The 16,387-nt window shown below is 45.0% G+C and overlaps 1 protein-coding gene across 1 annotated transcript; it reads left to right on the top strand.

Moving 5' to 3' along the window:
* The first annotated feature begins 589 nt into the window (after nt 1-589).
* Nucleotides 590-16,387, top strand: WNT2 (Wnt family member 2). Its single transcript, XM_017817803.1, has 5 exons — nt 590-700; nt 2,067-2,290; nt 5,333-5,610; nt 8,565-8,829; nt 16,110-16,387. Exons 1-5 carry the CDS (start codon nt 621-623, stop codon nt 16,337-16,339), a joined length of 1,077 nt encoding a protein of 358 aa, XP_017673292.1. The 5' UTR covers nt 590-620; the 3' UTR covers nt 16,340-16,387.

Below are 16,387 nucleotides of genomic sequence, written 5' to 3' on the forward strand. Positions count from 1 at the left end.
CGAAGTGCCGTCGTGCCGAACCCCGAGAGGTGCCAAGCGCTGCCGGTCTGTAACAGCCGGCCGGGGCCGCCGGCGGCTCGGCAGCAGGTCGTGTAGCATCTGCTGACGGGTTTGAACTCACTGTCTGCTCTTAATGTTATTGGAAAGCAACTGGCTCCTCGGGATTCCTTGCCTAATCAGAGGTGTTACCTCCTCCTCTTCCCCCAGTGTCTCTTGACATCATTTCATCCATCAGACTTTCAGAGGAAAAAAAACACCAACCAAAGCAGAACCCACCCAGTCCGAGAGCAGCCCACACCAACCCCTCAGTTTTGCCGTGACTGCAGGGAAGAGCTGGATCGGGGCAAAGATGAAGGATGAGAGCGGGGCTGAACTCCATGTCCTGAAGGATTTGGTGCAGGGCGAACCGAGAGGAATCCAGAGCGATGCACGGACCGGCATCCCCCGTACCCCGGGCGGGGATCAGTAAGGTCAGGGGCAGCGCGTGGGGATGCGAAGGCGCTTGACCCACGGGAAAGAACTAGCCTTCGAGGTGCATTTGCCCCTGCTCATAATTGTTGCTCCATGGGATTTCTTCTGTCCCCCGCGACTGACCTGATGTGGACCGAAGCGTTTCTAACATGAACTTTCTCCCTGGGATCTGGTGGTCTCTTCCTTTGGTCTTGATCTGGGCGACCCCACCAGTCACCTCTTCATGGTGGTAAGTTGTGCAATTCCAGGAATTTTTATTTGCTCTTGGGGAAGGTGGGGTCGGATTAATTGTGAATTGGAGGGGGGGGGGGGGAGAGGGAAGCCTCTCCCTCTCAGGCTCTCACAAGCGGAGCTCGCTGCTGCCAGCTGCTCTGGTCCAGAAAGTCCAGCCTTAAAGAGAGCGGGATTAGACGGCCCCGGCATCTGCTTCCACACCCCATCCCCGCACGCCGGCCTCCTCCTCCGCAATAAGCACAACGCAGCAGCGGGGGCTGCGCGGGGCTTTCGACAGACAGGGCTGCGGGTGCAGGGGGACCCGGCGGGGGCAGCGGGCACCGCCCGGGCTGCGGGGCCGCCGAGGGAGCGGGAGGAAGGCAGGGAGGCGGGCGGGGAACACGCCCGAGGGGCGCGGGTGAAGCACTGCTCCTGGCAGCCGGCCCTCCGCGCCCCGGCGGCGCTGGGAATTGGCTACAGCAGCGTTATTTTTTTATTATTAATTTATTTTTTCTTTCTTCCTCGCCCTCCCCAGCCCCTCCCTCCTGCACAGTTTCCCCTCACTAAACTGCAAGGGCACAGGGCTGAGAGCCCTGCGGGCAGCCCCGGGCCCAGCTTGAAGTGATAGTTGATGTCGGTAGCTTGCTGCAAAACGGGTTTGAATGAAAACATACACTGCTCCTCAAACTGGGGACCCCAACCAAGGCCAGCCTGAAAAGTCTTGGTATAGGAGAGGAGTTAAACCCTTCTTGTAAACCTAGGGAACACATTTAACCTTGACACCAGCTGACACGGGATCAAAGCCTGATTTATCAGACTGAGTATGTTTCAATAAAATGACTATCTGTGTCCTTAGCCGTATAAATGTTATTTATTGCGATGGCTTTTTGTCATAGTGTCTTCTAACTGCCACTTAAATATATATATTTTTGGAAGTCACGGCTTTAACGATTTTATGGTCGTATAAAATAATGAAAATACAAGAAAAGGACATTTTCTTCTGTTTGATCCCTTCAAAAGACACCTACAGAAGTTTGGGTTTTATGAAAGGTACTTTTCAAAACGTTTCAGGACTAATAGAGACCATCTGGATACAGATGATGTAATTTAATTTTTGTCAAGGTTTTTTTTTTTTTTTTTTTTTGAGTACTGCACGGAGCTGCAATAGCGGGGCTTGGGGTTCTCCTGAATGCTTCACTTTATTAAAAAGCACAGCATCGGTGACTAATGGTAAAGGATTTCCACCAAAAAGGCAGAGGTAGCTGTAGCTCTGGACCCACCCGAGGAAGGTTCCAGGGCGCTGAGGACCCTCCTTCCCCTGGAGTCGGTGCCCGGGGGTCGCCGCGGGCCCCCGCCGCTGCCCTGCCCCTTCCCTCCCGCAGGTACATGGGCGCCGTGGGCTCGTCGCGAGTGATGTGCGACAACGTGCCGGGGCTGGTGAGCCGGCAGCGGCAGCTGTGCCGGCGGCACCCCGAGGCCATGCTCTCCATCGGCCGCGGCGTGGCCGCCTGGACGGCCGAGTGCCAGCACCAGTTCCGCCGGCACCGCTGGGACTGCAACGCCCTGGAGCGGGGACAGCGCCTCCTTGGCCGAGTCCTGCTGCGCAGTGAGTCCCGGGGCCGGAGACCGGGAGGGGCTTCCCGCGGGCCCAGGCGGGGCGCCGAGCCCCCGCGCCCACGGACTGAGAGTAAACGGGGGTTTAGAGGGTCGGCGTGAGGGTACAAGGGTTCCACACAGGGGTACCAGGGGTCTTGTGGGCTGGCACCGCCCGGGCAGTGGTGGGGAACAACGGGAAGCGGTGGCCATCCCCCTGTTATCCTTGTTCTTAGCAAGAATTAAGCTTCGTTTTACACTTCAGGAGGAAGGGAAGGGGAAATGCAAAGTTATTCTAGGGTCTCGAAAGAACGTCATATATGATGATGCGAAGTGTTGCATTGCTTAAAAACGTGTATCAAATAAGAAAGACAAGGGAGTGGAGGGCTTTGACACGTTAAGGGATGGCTATGCAGTTCCCAACTTTTTTTTGGTGCATAATGGACCCACAAATTAAGGGCTACGGGGAAACCGAGGCGGCAGAATAGTGAAGCAGGACAGAGAATTTTCCATCACAGCCCAATCTCGGGATATCGGTATTCGGGGTGGGGCGGGCTGAAAGGGCAGCTCATGTATGAACAGGAGCCCGGTGCGTTGGGATGGCAGACGACAACTCCTGCATGCCGGTTCCCGCTGGAGCATTTTGCCTGGAAAGCACAGCAGCAGGGTACAATCCCCCCAGGGCTGTGCTGCTTGCGAGGCTGGGATCTGCGGCCATGCCGGGGCAGCACAGCCCTCCGGGCTCCCTGACCTCTGCAGGGGCTGCGACAGCCAGTCCCCCAGGTCAAGCTCGGGGGAGAGAGAAGCAGGGGACACACATCTGATGGGGGTGAGCCAGGCTTGTGCAGACCTCAAGCCCCTTAGGACTACAGCGTGCTTCCCACCCTGAGGGAGGATGGTTAAGCAGGGTGGTGGTGTCATCTAAATGTTGGGCTGAGGCATCAGCACTAGTTTGAAGACTAGTGAGTCTTCAAACCTCTTATGTGGTCCTTTTGACTCAAAGAAATGACTAATATCTGTTACTGTGACAGAATGTCCTTACCTGAGTGATAAATATGCTGAGATTCTCAGAAACTGTGGCTTTTTTCACCAAATGCCACACCTGGGCACCCAGCTGTGGTGCACAGCCAGTGGGGCTGACCCTGAACTGGCACTTGAGTCCCTGGGATGTCCCCAGCACCATTCAAGACAGCCTCTCCAGGCCGTGAGCAGCACGGTGCCTGCAAGAAGGGGAAGAGGAAAGTCCCCGGGGGACCACTGCCCCACTGGTGGGGATAGAGAGGAAGATGGGAGACACTGGGCATGCTGGTCCAAGCAGTGGGATTTCATCCACAGAGCATCATTCGGTGCCAGATTCTGCTGCTGGTGAGCAGTTGGTTCCTGTAACCAGCTTCGTGTTCCCTTAGCAATTATTTGTGAGTAACCAGTAACCTCACCCATAGGCTGAAGTTTTCTGTGAGGTTTGTCTGTTATTCAGGAAAATATGTTTGGCAGAACATGGCCTAATTCTGATGAGGCTACTTAATAAAAGAAGTAAAAATGCAGTTTTTCCTAAAGGGAAATTTTCACTGTTGGCTTATGTGAGAGAATGACAGCACATCAGGCTTCTGAGCTCTACACTGAGCCTGATCAGGCTGTGATTGCCATGGAAATGTAGCTTGATAGTGCTTTAATATAATTAAATGGTTTGGATTATTTCAGTAAACTCAAATGAAACATTTCTCTTCCAATGACATCAAGTGTTTAATTAACACTCAAATTAATTAAATTTATTTTTTAACTAACACTTTACAAAGTTTTGATGTCTCTGAACAACCTGTCTCAGAAATAAGTCTTCCAAGGAGCACGATTTGTAACAAGCCATAGTATCTTCTGCCTGATTTTGAAGGCAGTGTAGGGAAGGCATGGTTTGTCCAGTCCTTTTGAAAACTTTTAGTTGCCATTTGCTGAAGGTTTGCACAGCACAGGGAAGTTCAGGGCCCATTCCTGTTTGAAACATTTAGATGCTACTGGAATCAAAATACTAAATAATAAGTTATATGGTGTAATGCTGCCTCTACAATAAAAAAAACAGATAACATTTGTCTTTGGGGTCCTACTTTACTGTGCTAATATTATTTAAGGCTTACAAGTCCTTCAAACAGGTCTTTCTCACTGCTAGTGGTCTTAGATACTGCACAAAAATCTACTTCTCTTTCTATGCTAGAAAACTCAGAAAGTAGGAAAATATTCCATTACCATAAATAGATTTGTGCCAGTATAATAGAACTCTGTATTGTAAAGTACTATATCTTAAAACCAATTATTACATTGAAATATGTGCCTAATAGCCTATGAGGAGGCATAATCTAGAAATTTCTTTAGTATAATAAAGTATCTTGGTTAGGAGAAGGGAAAGCTGCCAGAGCAGCTGGCATGAAGAAGTCACAGCTGCCAGGCCAAATCCTGCCTCAATGACACAAGCATGTGCCATTGATTTAATGGAACTTGTTTGCGTCAATTATGGTTATGGGCTTGGTTCTAGGCAGAAAACCTAATTTTAGCTTTTTTTCAGGAAATAACACCCAAGTTTTCTCCCTACCACCTTTTAAGCAAGAAAGTCTATTCCGAATGCTTTGGGAGAGGAAAATCTAGTTTCAAGAGTTACTTGTAGTATTTTGCAATGTACATGTTGTTTTAGTGTCCCTACTTAATAATTTCTTGAACTTATCTCTCAAATAGCCCTTCATATATTTTTCTAAATTGGTGAAACATGATAGGAATAGCAGCTGTCCTATTCACGTATCTGTACAGAACAACTGATCCATGAAAGTATATTAATCAATATTAGAAGCAAATGTTTAATATTTTCCAACTCTAACACTATATTGATGATCTTTTACCAGGGAGGGGTCCTAGTTTAAGCCATGACTAATTCTGGCTCCAGGGAATGTGTATTTGTGTGTTTTCAGCTTAATTTTATCTTTTGCTCTGCAAAAAAGTCCAGGTTAACTCTCTGGACAGCCACTCAGACTAGCTACACCAATGATTTTTAAAGTGACTTTTTTTGTTTCAGGTAGTCGTGAATCTGCTTTTGTGCATGCCATCTCCTCTGCTGGAGTTGTTTTTGCCATCACCAGGGCATGTAGCCAAGGGGAGCTGAAATCTTGCTCCTGTGATCCCAAGAAGAAAGGCTCTGCCAAGGACAGCAAGGGCCATTTTGACTGGGGTGGCTGCAGCGATAATATTGAGTATGGCATTAAATTTGCCAGAGCCTTTGTGGATGCCAAAGAGCGGAAAGGAAAAGATGCAAGGGCACTGATGAACCTTCACAACAACAGAGCTGGAAGGAAGGTGGGTGTCCATCCAACAGATAGATGCCTAGAGATGTTCTTGGAGAACTCTCCCGTGTCTGGGGCGGGTAATGGTTAGCTCTTGCTGTCTGATCTGAGTAGTTAGGAAGAAATATGGGATGAGCAGGAGCCTGAGCTGCTATTTCTATCTCCCTTGGAGGTTCAGTGTGTGACAGAGATCTTCAAACAGACTGAATTCAACTGATTAATAGTCAGAGGCAGTTCAGTGGCTCCTTATGTGGGAAGTTAAGCAGGAGTCCAAGTCATTGCAGGATAAGTTTGAATGCATGTTTCATTTTGAGCTTAATGCTTATATAAGGCAGAGTTTTACTTTTGGTTAATACAGAATAGAAATTCCTGAAGACCACACTGAAGAACAGGCTTGACTTTAAAGAGCAAATTCAAAATAATACTCAAGAAAAAAACCATCATGTCTGTCCCTTTATGTGTGTGGTAAACCTAATCATAAAGTGAGCAGAGAGAAATGGTAATTGCTTTACTTTTTAAGAATACAAATCCAAACTACATGTCCCTCCAAAAGGTTTTGGCCTTGGGCCATGACCTGCAGTAAACAAACCCCTTTTCTAAACACTGTATGAGAATACCACTCCTGAATTTCAACAAAAAGTCTTTACTTTTACACTGTAGGTGAATAGAAGGAGTAGTTGCCAGGTGTATTACCCACTACTGGTGCAAGGGCTGAGGAATTAGTGCACTAACATTTTGTGATGGTAGCTATAAATAGTAAGAATAGATACTGGAATATGTTGTTTCATTATTTGAAACGTGTTCAAAATTTATTGCTTCTATAAAATCTGAAATAATATCAAAAAATGTTTTAATGTGCTAGACCAAGCACTTCTGAAATGATTTGTAGAGACTTCTTGTTTCTTACCTTTGGTTTTCCTTAAGGTATATTCAGTAGGAAGTAAATTGATCATATTCTGATCTTTTTGTGTTAAAAGGTCCCTTTATATCATCTGTAAAATTATTTTATTAAAAGAAATTATCAAATTCTAGTGAATGGTACTGCAAGTAGATGATTTTCCTGATAAATATTTGTCCTTCATCATCTTTCCTCTGCCTGTTTATTGCCAGCAGGTGTAATTAATATGTAATATAGACAGATGAGGTTATTCAGGTCAATGATATGCACATGAAGTACTGTGGCTGTGTTTATGTTACTGTCCAAAAGAGACTGCAGTCTACAACAGAAGCAAAGAATTTTTAGGGGTGAATAAGTTCCATGATGGGAACTACTTTCTGTAATAGTTGAGCATCTTAGTAAGTTTTAAAAAACTGCCAAATACTAAAGAAGTCCTGGTAAGCAGGTAGATTTTTAGTAAAAGATCAAGAGATTTTAAAAAATATATTCAATTAAAAATAATAAACACGTTCTCATATTCCCTAGGATCTGCCTTATGGACAGGGATGCTGTTTTGTATCCAAAGTGCAATAGTGTAGGTTTAGCTTTGCAGGGATCTCACCACCTCAGCTGCCCATAAGCCTGGCATTTGGACCTGGGTAAAAACATCTGTGCCCTCAGCTTTTTCTTGCCCCCTAAAGGGTTGTCAGTAAGTTTCATTTAAAACTAGACTATTCCAATTGTATTAATTAAATAATAAGTAGAATAAATATTTATAATATTTCCATATGAAGCATAGAACATAACATGATGTGTATCAGTATAGGAACATCATGGACGAAAAAAGAGACCTGCATTCCTGTATGCTTCTTCCACTTTTAGAATCATAGAATCATAGAATCAGCCGGGTTGGAAGGGACCTCTGAGATCATCAAGTCCAACCCTTCCAGCAAGTTGTTTTAAACATACAAGTAGTTAAACTGATTTGTGCTCAGATAATTAAAACCAAGTATCTGCTTAAATCCCAGATTTGTGATAGTACCATTGGCAATGAAGTGGGGCCGTGGGAATGCCAGTGACTTCTTTGAAGTAGTCATATCATTTAAAAGTTGGAAAGAAAATTGAAAGTACTTTGGTTTTATAATACATTCTCTCTTTATTACTAAGTGCTTGATTGAGAAATGCTGATCCACTGTCCATCAATCTCACTTCTAATCATAGAACCTTCCTCTCTCTTACCTTCCTCCCATGGTGCCATCCCTCTTGTACAAACGCTAAAATGTTCATATTTCATGAACCCTTAAGGCATAATATTTATACATCAAATATCCATATCTTCAGAATTAGAAATAAATTATTTATTGCCTATGAACCCATCTGTTGTTCTCCAACATCATACAGGTAGCCTAAACATCTGCAATGAAGCTGACGTGGCTTTAATGCTATCAAGATGTTAAATTAATGATGAAGGTGATTTCTCCAGTGCAAGCTAATGAAGGCCTTATTCTAAAATGTTTGTTAAAAGGTTTATAAGCCTTTTAAGGATACTGTATTTTAAAATTTTGCATAGATCTGATGCCTAGCCCAGGTTCGATGTTTTGTACAGTCACAATAAAATTGTTTAAATATGAGATGCCTATGGATTCCTGGACAATGTTTGAAACACTGTTCAAGGCAAAAGGCAACTTCGTGAAGATGAACCAGAGAGGGTCAGCATAGTGATGCTGCAGCTGGAACGATGGGGAAAGGGAGTGCGTTCACCTCCCATGGGGGTGAATGATTCTGCCTGTTTCCCAGATCGTTTCCTCCTGCTCAGTCTGTGTGTGTCCTAGTGCTATGGACCATCTCGATCCTCGGGATGAGTGGGAAGGTAAGCCCACCAGCTGGAGGATTGTGTGTAAGGCTGAGTCAAGCAACCAGAGCAGATCAGCCATGTGAGTTGGTGCTTGATGCTGCCAGTGGGTGTCACTACAGACCATGACATGGAGACTCATCGCAGGCCTGGCATTACATGATGGATGGAAAAGGGCTGAGAAGCAATCAATTGTAGTTTGTTTTACCTGTGTATATTTTACTGCATTTCTAAACAGGCCGTGAAGCGGTTTTTGAAACAGGAGTGCAAATGTCACGGTGTGAGCGGATCGTGCACTCTAAGGACCTGTTGGCTGGCCATGGCAGACTTTAGGAAAACAGGAGATTACCTGTGGAAGAAATACAACGGAGCAATTCAGGTGGTCATGAATCAAGATGGCACGGGTTTCACTGTGGCTAATAAGAAATTTAAGAAGCCAACTAAGAATGACCTGGTATACTTTGAAAGCTCTCCAGACTACTGTATCAGGGACAGGGATGTAGGTAAGCCTCTATCATTACACATGAATGGTTTTAGACATTTGTAATTCAAAGGTCAAAAATTATCATTATTATTGAGAGTATGTGTGTGTGTATATAAATCCACGCATGTAACCAGCTGGAAAAAGGCAGGAAGATGTTTTGGAATGACAACTCTATACAAGAACAATAGTTTCTCCATGTCTCTAGATGTGCAACAATCAGTTGTTCTAATATGATTCAGCAGTTTCTGCCAGATGCTATGGAGCCCTGGAGATGCTGTAAGGCAGAAGCAGCTTTCAGCCACTTTCAGTTTGAGTTGTGCTCTGGAGGCATGTCCATACTGTGCAGATCTGCATACACCTTGTGTCACACAGCTCAATCCAGAGCTGCCCCAAGTCCCGTGATGTCCCTGTGATACCACCTCCTGTCGCATTGCTTCTCTTCCACATCGTTATGCTACTGCTGCAGTGCCCTCCTTTATCTGCACATTCCCCGCCGCTCACTGTGACCGTGGCTCCCCTGGCCCTAGACACATCTCTCCCCATGTGGCAGGTCAGCCCCTTGGTGCTAACCCAACTATGCTTGCACCAGCCAGGGCAGCTGTGGGTAACACAGAGCGAGGCAGCTGGAGGATGTGCAGGTGGGTGAAAGAACAGAGGTTGGTTGGATACAATGTTGAGCAACACAGCAGTTTATTCCTCTGTACGAGACAGTGTTGGCTCTGTTCATGGCAACCATTGCATTCTCTGAAGAGTTGTGCCAGCCCCAGTGGGAAGAAATAAAGTTTCAGGGCTGCTATTAACGCTGAATGTTCCTGCTTTCAGAGAGTCGATAGAGACACACTTAGCAGTGTTCCAGGATTCAAGGAATTGCCAAGCACCAGGAATCCTGCTAACAGTTCTTGACCCGTGTATAGTATTTCCTGATGTGGCAATTAAAAAATAGCAACTAGAAAACCAGAAACTGGGAAAAGAAAACCAGACTGAGTAATGTATGAGAGATGTTGTGGAACTAATTAATAGGTTGTATAACAGGCCAGATTGCACCCCATATGACATATCTGTAAGTATCTGGATAGCAATGCAGCTCAACTCTTCTTGGCACTGCTACATATTTACAATCCAAGTTTGCTTGGAATAAACATTGCAGAACAACTGTACCTAAATAAGAACAATATGTGAATTCCTGGTCATGTTCTACTGACTTCAATGAACCCAGAATTTCATCCAGTATGCTTACATTGTACAGTGTTTCTGGTTAGTTGAGTAGTCAATGTAATTTTCGATGTTATTTATGGGTTTGGCAGGTGATGTTTATTACCTGCATAAGAACATATTCTTCCTTGAATAGTGGCTGACATTGTGAAGTCTAATGCTTCAACCCAAGTGAATAAATAGGCATATTGTGGCATTGTGCAGAGACTAAGTTTGCAGACTAGGATTTTTTCAAAACATTTATTTCTTGAGGTTGCCTCGTCCATTATAAAACCCATGATTTCTTTTCTCCTGAAAGGAGAACCTGTACACAACCCAATTCTATGTCAAAAAGCAATTTAATAATCTCCTTCTATTAAGCCTAATCTCATCTGTCAGTCTTGTTATCGTGGAGGAGAGCAAGCATTTTTCACTGCAATGTATTACGTGCATTTGCCAGACGCTAACAAGCCTGCCCAGAGATGGCAAAGTCTGACATGTGCTTTGGCCTAGCTCAAGATAAGGCTGCAGTTGAGGCAGCATTTCTTTACTGCCCAGAATTTAGGGAATGTAGCTGTTTGGAAGAGAATATTTCTAGCAAACTGCAGAAAACTTTTGATGGGATGTGGAGTGCCCTGCTGCTTGTGTGGAGCAAAGGAAACAAAACCTGATTTGGCTTTGAGAGAGATGATTTTGGCAGTTGAATAACATTTTTTCCTTTTTTATATTTGCCCTGTTGAGCACTCCAGAGTGTCAGCCCTGTTAAATGGCTGCAAATGAAATGAGATTATGGAAGTCTGAGTTTGGAAATAGGTGGGGAGCATCTCAGCATCAGCTAATCTAGTACCGCTGCATTTTAGTATGTCCTTGAATATAGTTCTGCCTTTCACTTGTATTCCCTGGAGAATGATTTAGTGCTTCAGGAAAAAAAGTATAGCTGGAGGTTGGTTAGTATTGGGACTGAATGAAGGATTCCCAGAGGAAACTTTAAGAACCAGTGACTTAAAGGTGCTCAGGGATTCTACCATCAGCAGCCTACCCAGAAAAAAGCAGATACCTTCTCTTCTGCCACTGGAGCTTTTAGCCCTGATTCTTCTCTCTGTTGGTGGGCAGTCACAGAGAGTGCTGAGGCTGAATACACCCTCCTGGATCTGGCACTCTGAGGTGGATAGCTGGACATACATACATGGTACACCCCTACAGTATGAAAAATATGATTTGTTTGGGTTTTTTTTCTCTAGAAGGAAGAGGGGAGTAATTGACTTCAGGAGAGACATAGTATGTGGACATCACTAATAGCAGTTCAATAGAAAGAGAATATAATAACGTGACCACGTTTTTCCTCACATTAAGATTTCAGGAAGGACCAAAGGAAGATTTTCAGAAGTGTTCAGAATTCATTTAACTATGCTCACATAACTCTGCTGAAATAATTTTTTCTCACAATTTTGTACTCAAAAGTTGGTAGAAACAGAGGTAGGACATCCCAGAGAGCTTTGAAAAATCTTGCCACGAACATAGAAATTTTGCCACTCTTCCTAATATTATCATAAATTTCCAGCCTCCAAACCCAGTACCAGCATACCCAGGACTGCCCAGGGAAAGACCTGTTAAGAACGATAGAGCTGTGACAAGAACTAAAGCGACAGTTGCACAAGTGGCAGTCCCGCTGTCACACATACTACCTTACCCTGAATGCATTACTTCCCCTATGAAATGCTCTAAAACTCCCTCTTGCTTGTCTGCTTTTATAAGCCTCTATTTGAAGTATTTTAAGTTTTAAAAGGTTGCTATTTGCCCATCCGTGCAGGCTAGGTTGATTGAAAGCTGTTGCCAGTTTATTTGGAACATAATGGTGGACAAGCAGAGACTGCTTTAGAAATAAGCATATGAGCAGCTGTAGCCTGCTGGCCAAGCCTTTGTTAGGGCCTGTTGATCATGGACACTATTAAAGCAGTGTAACATCTGCCTGCCACAGAAAATGTTTTAGAACTGATTTATTAATCATTTGTAGAGAGCAATCAGAAAAATCTATGCAGTATTTGAGTGAAAATTCCTTCTACAGGGAGACCCCCACCAAAGTGTGTAGAGCAAGCTGAGCTCAACTAAAGCGTGTTGACATAATGTGTATGAGCAGGGAGGTTGTGTCCCCAGGTGTGGGCATCAAGGTGGAGGTGGTGGGCAAAGGCAGGTTGGGGTTGGTGAGCTTATGTTGATTGTTCACATCTGTTCTGGTAGCAGTGAGGCTTCAGCCATGTGGAGGCGGTGGTGGAGCAGAGGCAGGGCATATTTATGTGCAGATAATCTCAAGCTGCTGCAGCAGTCCTTCAGGACCTGTTGCAAATCCATGTGCTTCAAGTCATCCCTAGGTTTCTCCCAACACTCACATGGTCCCAGTTTGAGTACTGTCAACACCAGTGTCTCTGCCTCTACCTATACTTGGGGTTGGGGTCGCATACCTGGACTGCGGTGTCCATCTCCTCTGTCCCCAACAGGCAGACAGGGTACTGCAGCTGTGTTTGAGGACCCTCCACATCTGGTCTCCTGGTGGAAAGCACTGTGGAGAGGCATGTGTAATGCTACAGGCAGCCCTCTGGAGTTGTGTGTTGGGTGACAAATCACATGGCCAGGGTGACCTGCTTTGGGTCCTTCCCAGGATTGTTTTTGTGTTAATTTATTCTCTTGCTGCCCCATGTAAGCCATTTGCTGCATTTTTGATGTGAATGAGGCCAAGTCCAGAGTGTAGCCTGGAATTTAAAGTGTAGCCTGTGAGTCCTGGTGTTGTGCAAGATGTGTTAGTGCTTGAGGTATGTAACCCATGGAGGGAAACCAATCCTGATCTATGTCAAAAACTTCTCGCTGAGGTTGGCTGCATACAGGCAGTCCCGGTGCAACTTGTTGGCCTGTATCTCACAGCCTGAGCGTTGCAAACATGTTGGGTGTTCCAGCCCTGTGCAGGCTTACGGTGGAGCTTGTGATGACTTCCATTAGGGCAGCTCCCCTCCAAGCACTGTCTGGCAAGGGAGCACTGCCATCACCCCGAGAGCCTCTGGGAGCCGAGAGGTTATGAAGGCTCTCAGTGGCTATAGAAACTAGAATGAGACACATATTTCCTCAAAACTGAATCTGGATAAGCTGTTTTTGTCAACACATTGCTGTCTCTTCATTGCTGGCCTTGGAAATCCCAGCCTCTCCAGACAAGGCTGCCTCCAATGTGTGCTGCCTGTTCTTTCCAGCCCTTCTATACTGGGCGTTGTACATAGGTTCCAGTAGCTTCAGAGATACTTTTCTCTGAATATTTCCTTTAATTTTTTCCCCCAAAACACTAGTGAGGAAACTATTGCCAGGGATTTCACTGTTTTTGCTTTTTTTTAGGTGGAAGTCAAATAATTAATGTTATTGCTTGACATCAGATTTTTAATCAATAGAAGTAGAAGGGAAAAGATCACGTTATAAAGGAATAAATACATTTTAGAGCTTTAAGAATGGGGAAAATTATTTTTCAACTTAGCATATGTTTGCTTAAGAAAACAGCTATGCAAACCAAGAAGAAAGGATTTGATGTACAGGCCGTAAAGTCAGCAGTATTAAAAGCTGTGGATGTTTTGCCAACATAATGTGTGTAGACATGGCAATTCCAATACTTGAAATGAAAACAAAGAGATTGCATGAAAACTTTTTACAAGTTAGAACATACTTTTGCCTCTTAAGAGCTGAGGAGGTGTATCACAGGTAGCAGGCAAAGATCAGAAAACTCTGCCTTATTTTGTGCAGTGTCTTCTGTAGTCTTCATTACCCAGGGTAATGAAGACGTGCAAATAACTTGCTTGGCTCCTTGCTGCTGACTATTGCTCATTTTCTTTCTCGCTAGAGAAGCCACAGAGATGCTGAAGATGCTGTTTGAACTTTAAAAAAAATATTAATTTTGCCTGGAAACTAAGCCTGTTTTCAATTTTGTCACAGTCTGTGGATCATTTAGTCTCCTGTCCTAGTGGTGTAGTAAATGTTGATGTTTTGTTGTGGACAACATCAGATGTTAGCAGCTGAAATAATTTTGATTTTGAAGCTGGTGGCAAAACTTCTGTTGAGAGCAGCGGGTGCATTCTGCTTGGGTTCTTCTTCACTGCTGTGTGATTTCCCCATACATCTCCAAGTAAGAACTGTGGAGCTGGAAATTACCCTGTGCCTCAGCTGAGGCCACTTGGGCAGCGCAGCAGCACCTTTGTGGCTCCGGACCCCTGAGCCAGGGCTGGTGCCTCAGCCTTTGGCAGCAGCCGGTGAGTGGCTCCTGGGGTGGGCAACTGGGGCAGCTGTGGGTACCTGCTGATTCTGGGGGCAGGTGGCCACACAACACCCTCCTGTTCTGCCTGCCGCAGACCTGAACCAGCCATTTGATATTGAAGCTTTCCAGGTGTATATTTCAACCTAATGAATATTTAAATATTTAAATAAATACAGGCATCTAGACTATGGAAGAGAAGGCTGAGGTGTGTTCTAGGGACTGAAACACTTCTCCGGGACAGCAGCTGAAGCTTGTCCTGACTTAGATGCAAAAAGAGCAAAATTTCCACCCCTATGCCTGAGAGGCTGAATCATGTATCAGTCCCGCAGTCTGAGGTGACTGTGCTCCAGTCCCTGAGACCCCTGATTATATCAGTGGCTTGGGGACAGCCCTGAAATAACATGAAGTCTCCCTGGTGCTGGGAGCAGCAGGGGATGGAGGGACAGTGAAGACTTGTATGTTATGCACTGCTTTGAGACAGTAGTGTCAGTATATACAACCATAAGTACACCATAAGGGGGAAATAAAGAAAATTAGAATTTATGCACCTTAGATTTTTAATAATTGCAGATTAATTACAGCTTAAGTTTTATTAATTGATTGCCTTGCTATCCTAATTTATGCAAATTTGAATTAATGTCTGCATATATTTTTTTCTTTAAGGTAAATTGCTCATGTTTGGTGTTCACCTGTGAATACACTTTTTAAAATGTTTCCAATTAATTTAATTATCCCAGCCATAATTTAGGAAATATCAATTTGGCCAAGAAGAAAAGAATGGAGGTGTAATTAGCGCTACAGAAAATTTCAGAAGAATGTTAATTTCATGAATATACTTGAATTTGGTTTATAATAACAATACATAAGAAATTACGTGAAGCAATGAATTTTCATGAATTTTCAGATTGCTAGTAATAATCTGTCAACAGCTGTGGTATTGATCCTAAAACGTACCTTAAGATCAGTTTGTTTTAGATAAGCAGCAGCCCCTATGTGGTACAGTCACTATTCAGGCTAAGATGTCTTACAGAGCCATTTTGTGCACGTGCAGATGGGCAGAGGCATTTCAGCCACTCCTGAGAGTTTCAAGAACATGATGAGGTGTGGTTTGCTTCTTACCCCTTCTTCTGTCTACAGCAGGCTATAATTTAGTTTCTTCTAATCTCTTTCATGAAAGAAGAGGACAACCCTTGGTGTTACCCCACAGAGATGAGAGGCACACAGAGCAGCCATTCTTCAGCTGCACCCTGAACTGGTGGACATGGGAACCATGGGTGGACAGAGTGGTTCTTCTGCAGTCACTTCTGCAAGACCTTAATCACTGGCAGCACAGTTACTTTGGCCCCTTGCAGTCACCAAATTTTGTGGTCTTCTCTTTCCCAGCCCTCCCTTGCCCACCCAGAGCTCCTCACCAAAGCCAATGAGATCCCGAGCACCACAGGGATGCTCCTCTTGGGCACCCTGTTTCACACAGCCCTGGGAGGCTGGGCACAAGGAGCAGGAGGAGGCTGCACAGCTGCCTTGAGGAGGGTGTCTGCTCTCTGGAGAGGAAGAAGGTGCTAGGGAAAGATGAAGCAAAGCATGATGATATCAAGAGAATCAGGCAGAGCCTTGAAGTATTTGGTCCACTTTACTCCTCATCTCCAGACCTGAATTCTAGGGGACAATTGAGAGCAATTTCACCTTATTATAGGCATTTCTCTGTCATGATGTTGAATCCTGGGTAATGTGATGCTGAAGGATCAAATAAATTGTGACCTATTTTCATATGCTTTCTGTCCTTCCTTAAAATCCGCCTCCTGACATTTACTGTGTTCCCTCTGTAGGGTCCCTTGGGACAGCTGGTCGGGTGTGTAACCAAACCTCCCGTGGCATGGACAGCTGTGAGGTGATGTGCTGCGGGAGAGGCTACGACACGTCCCGCGTCAGCAGAATGACCAAATGCGAGTGCAAGTTCCACTGGTGTTGTGCTGTGCGCTGCCAGGACTGCCTAGAAGTGGTGGATATTCACACTTGCAAAGCGCCGAAGAGTGCTGGCTGGATCTCCCGGACATAATGCACAGGCTGCTGATGCTGCGGACCACAACCTTTTGCCCTCCCTGGT

Source organism: Lepidothrix coronata, unplaced genomic scaffold (assembly GCF_001604755.1).
Source record: "Lepidothrix coronata isolate B3197 unplaced genomic scaffold, Lepidothrix_coronata-1.0 Scaffold63, whole genome shotgun sequence".
Lineage (NCBI taxonomy): Eukaryota > Metazoa > Chordata > Aves > Passeriformes > Pipridae > Lepidothrix > Lepidothrix coronata.

Coding starts and splice junctions, on each gene's coding strand:
- WNT2 (XM_017817803.1), top strand. CDS start 621: ATGAACTTTCTCCCTGGGATCTGGTGGTCTCTTCCTTTGGTCTTGATC. Junction 2,291..5,332: donor TGGCCGAGTCCTGCTGCGCA/GTGAGTCCCGGG, acceptor TTTTTGTTTCAG/GTAGTCGTGAATCTGCTTTT. Junction 8,830..16,109: donor TATCAGGGACAGGGATGTAG/GTAAGCCTCTAT, acceptor TTCCCTCTGTAG/GGTCCCTTGGGACAGCTGGT.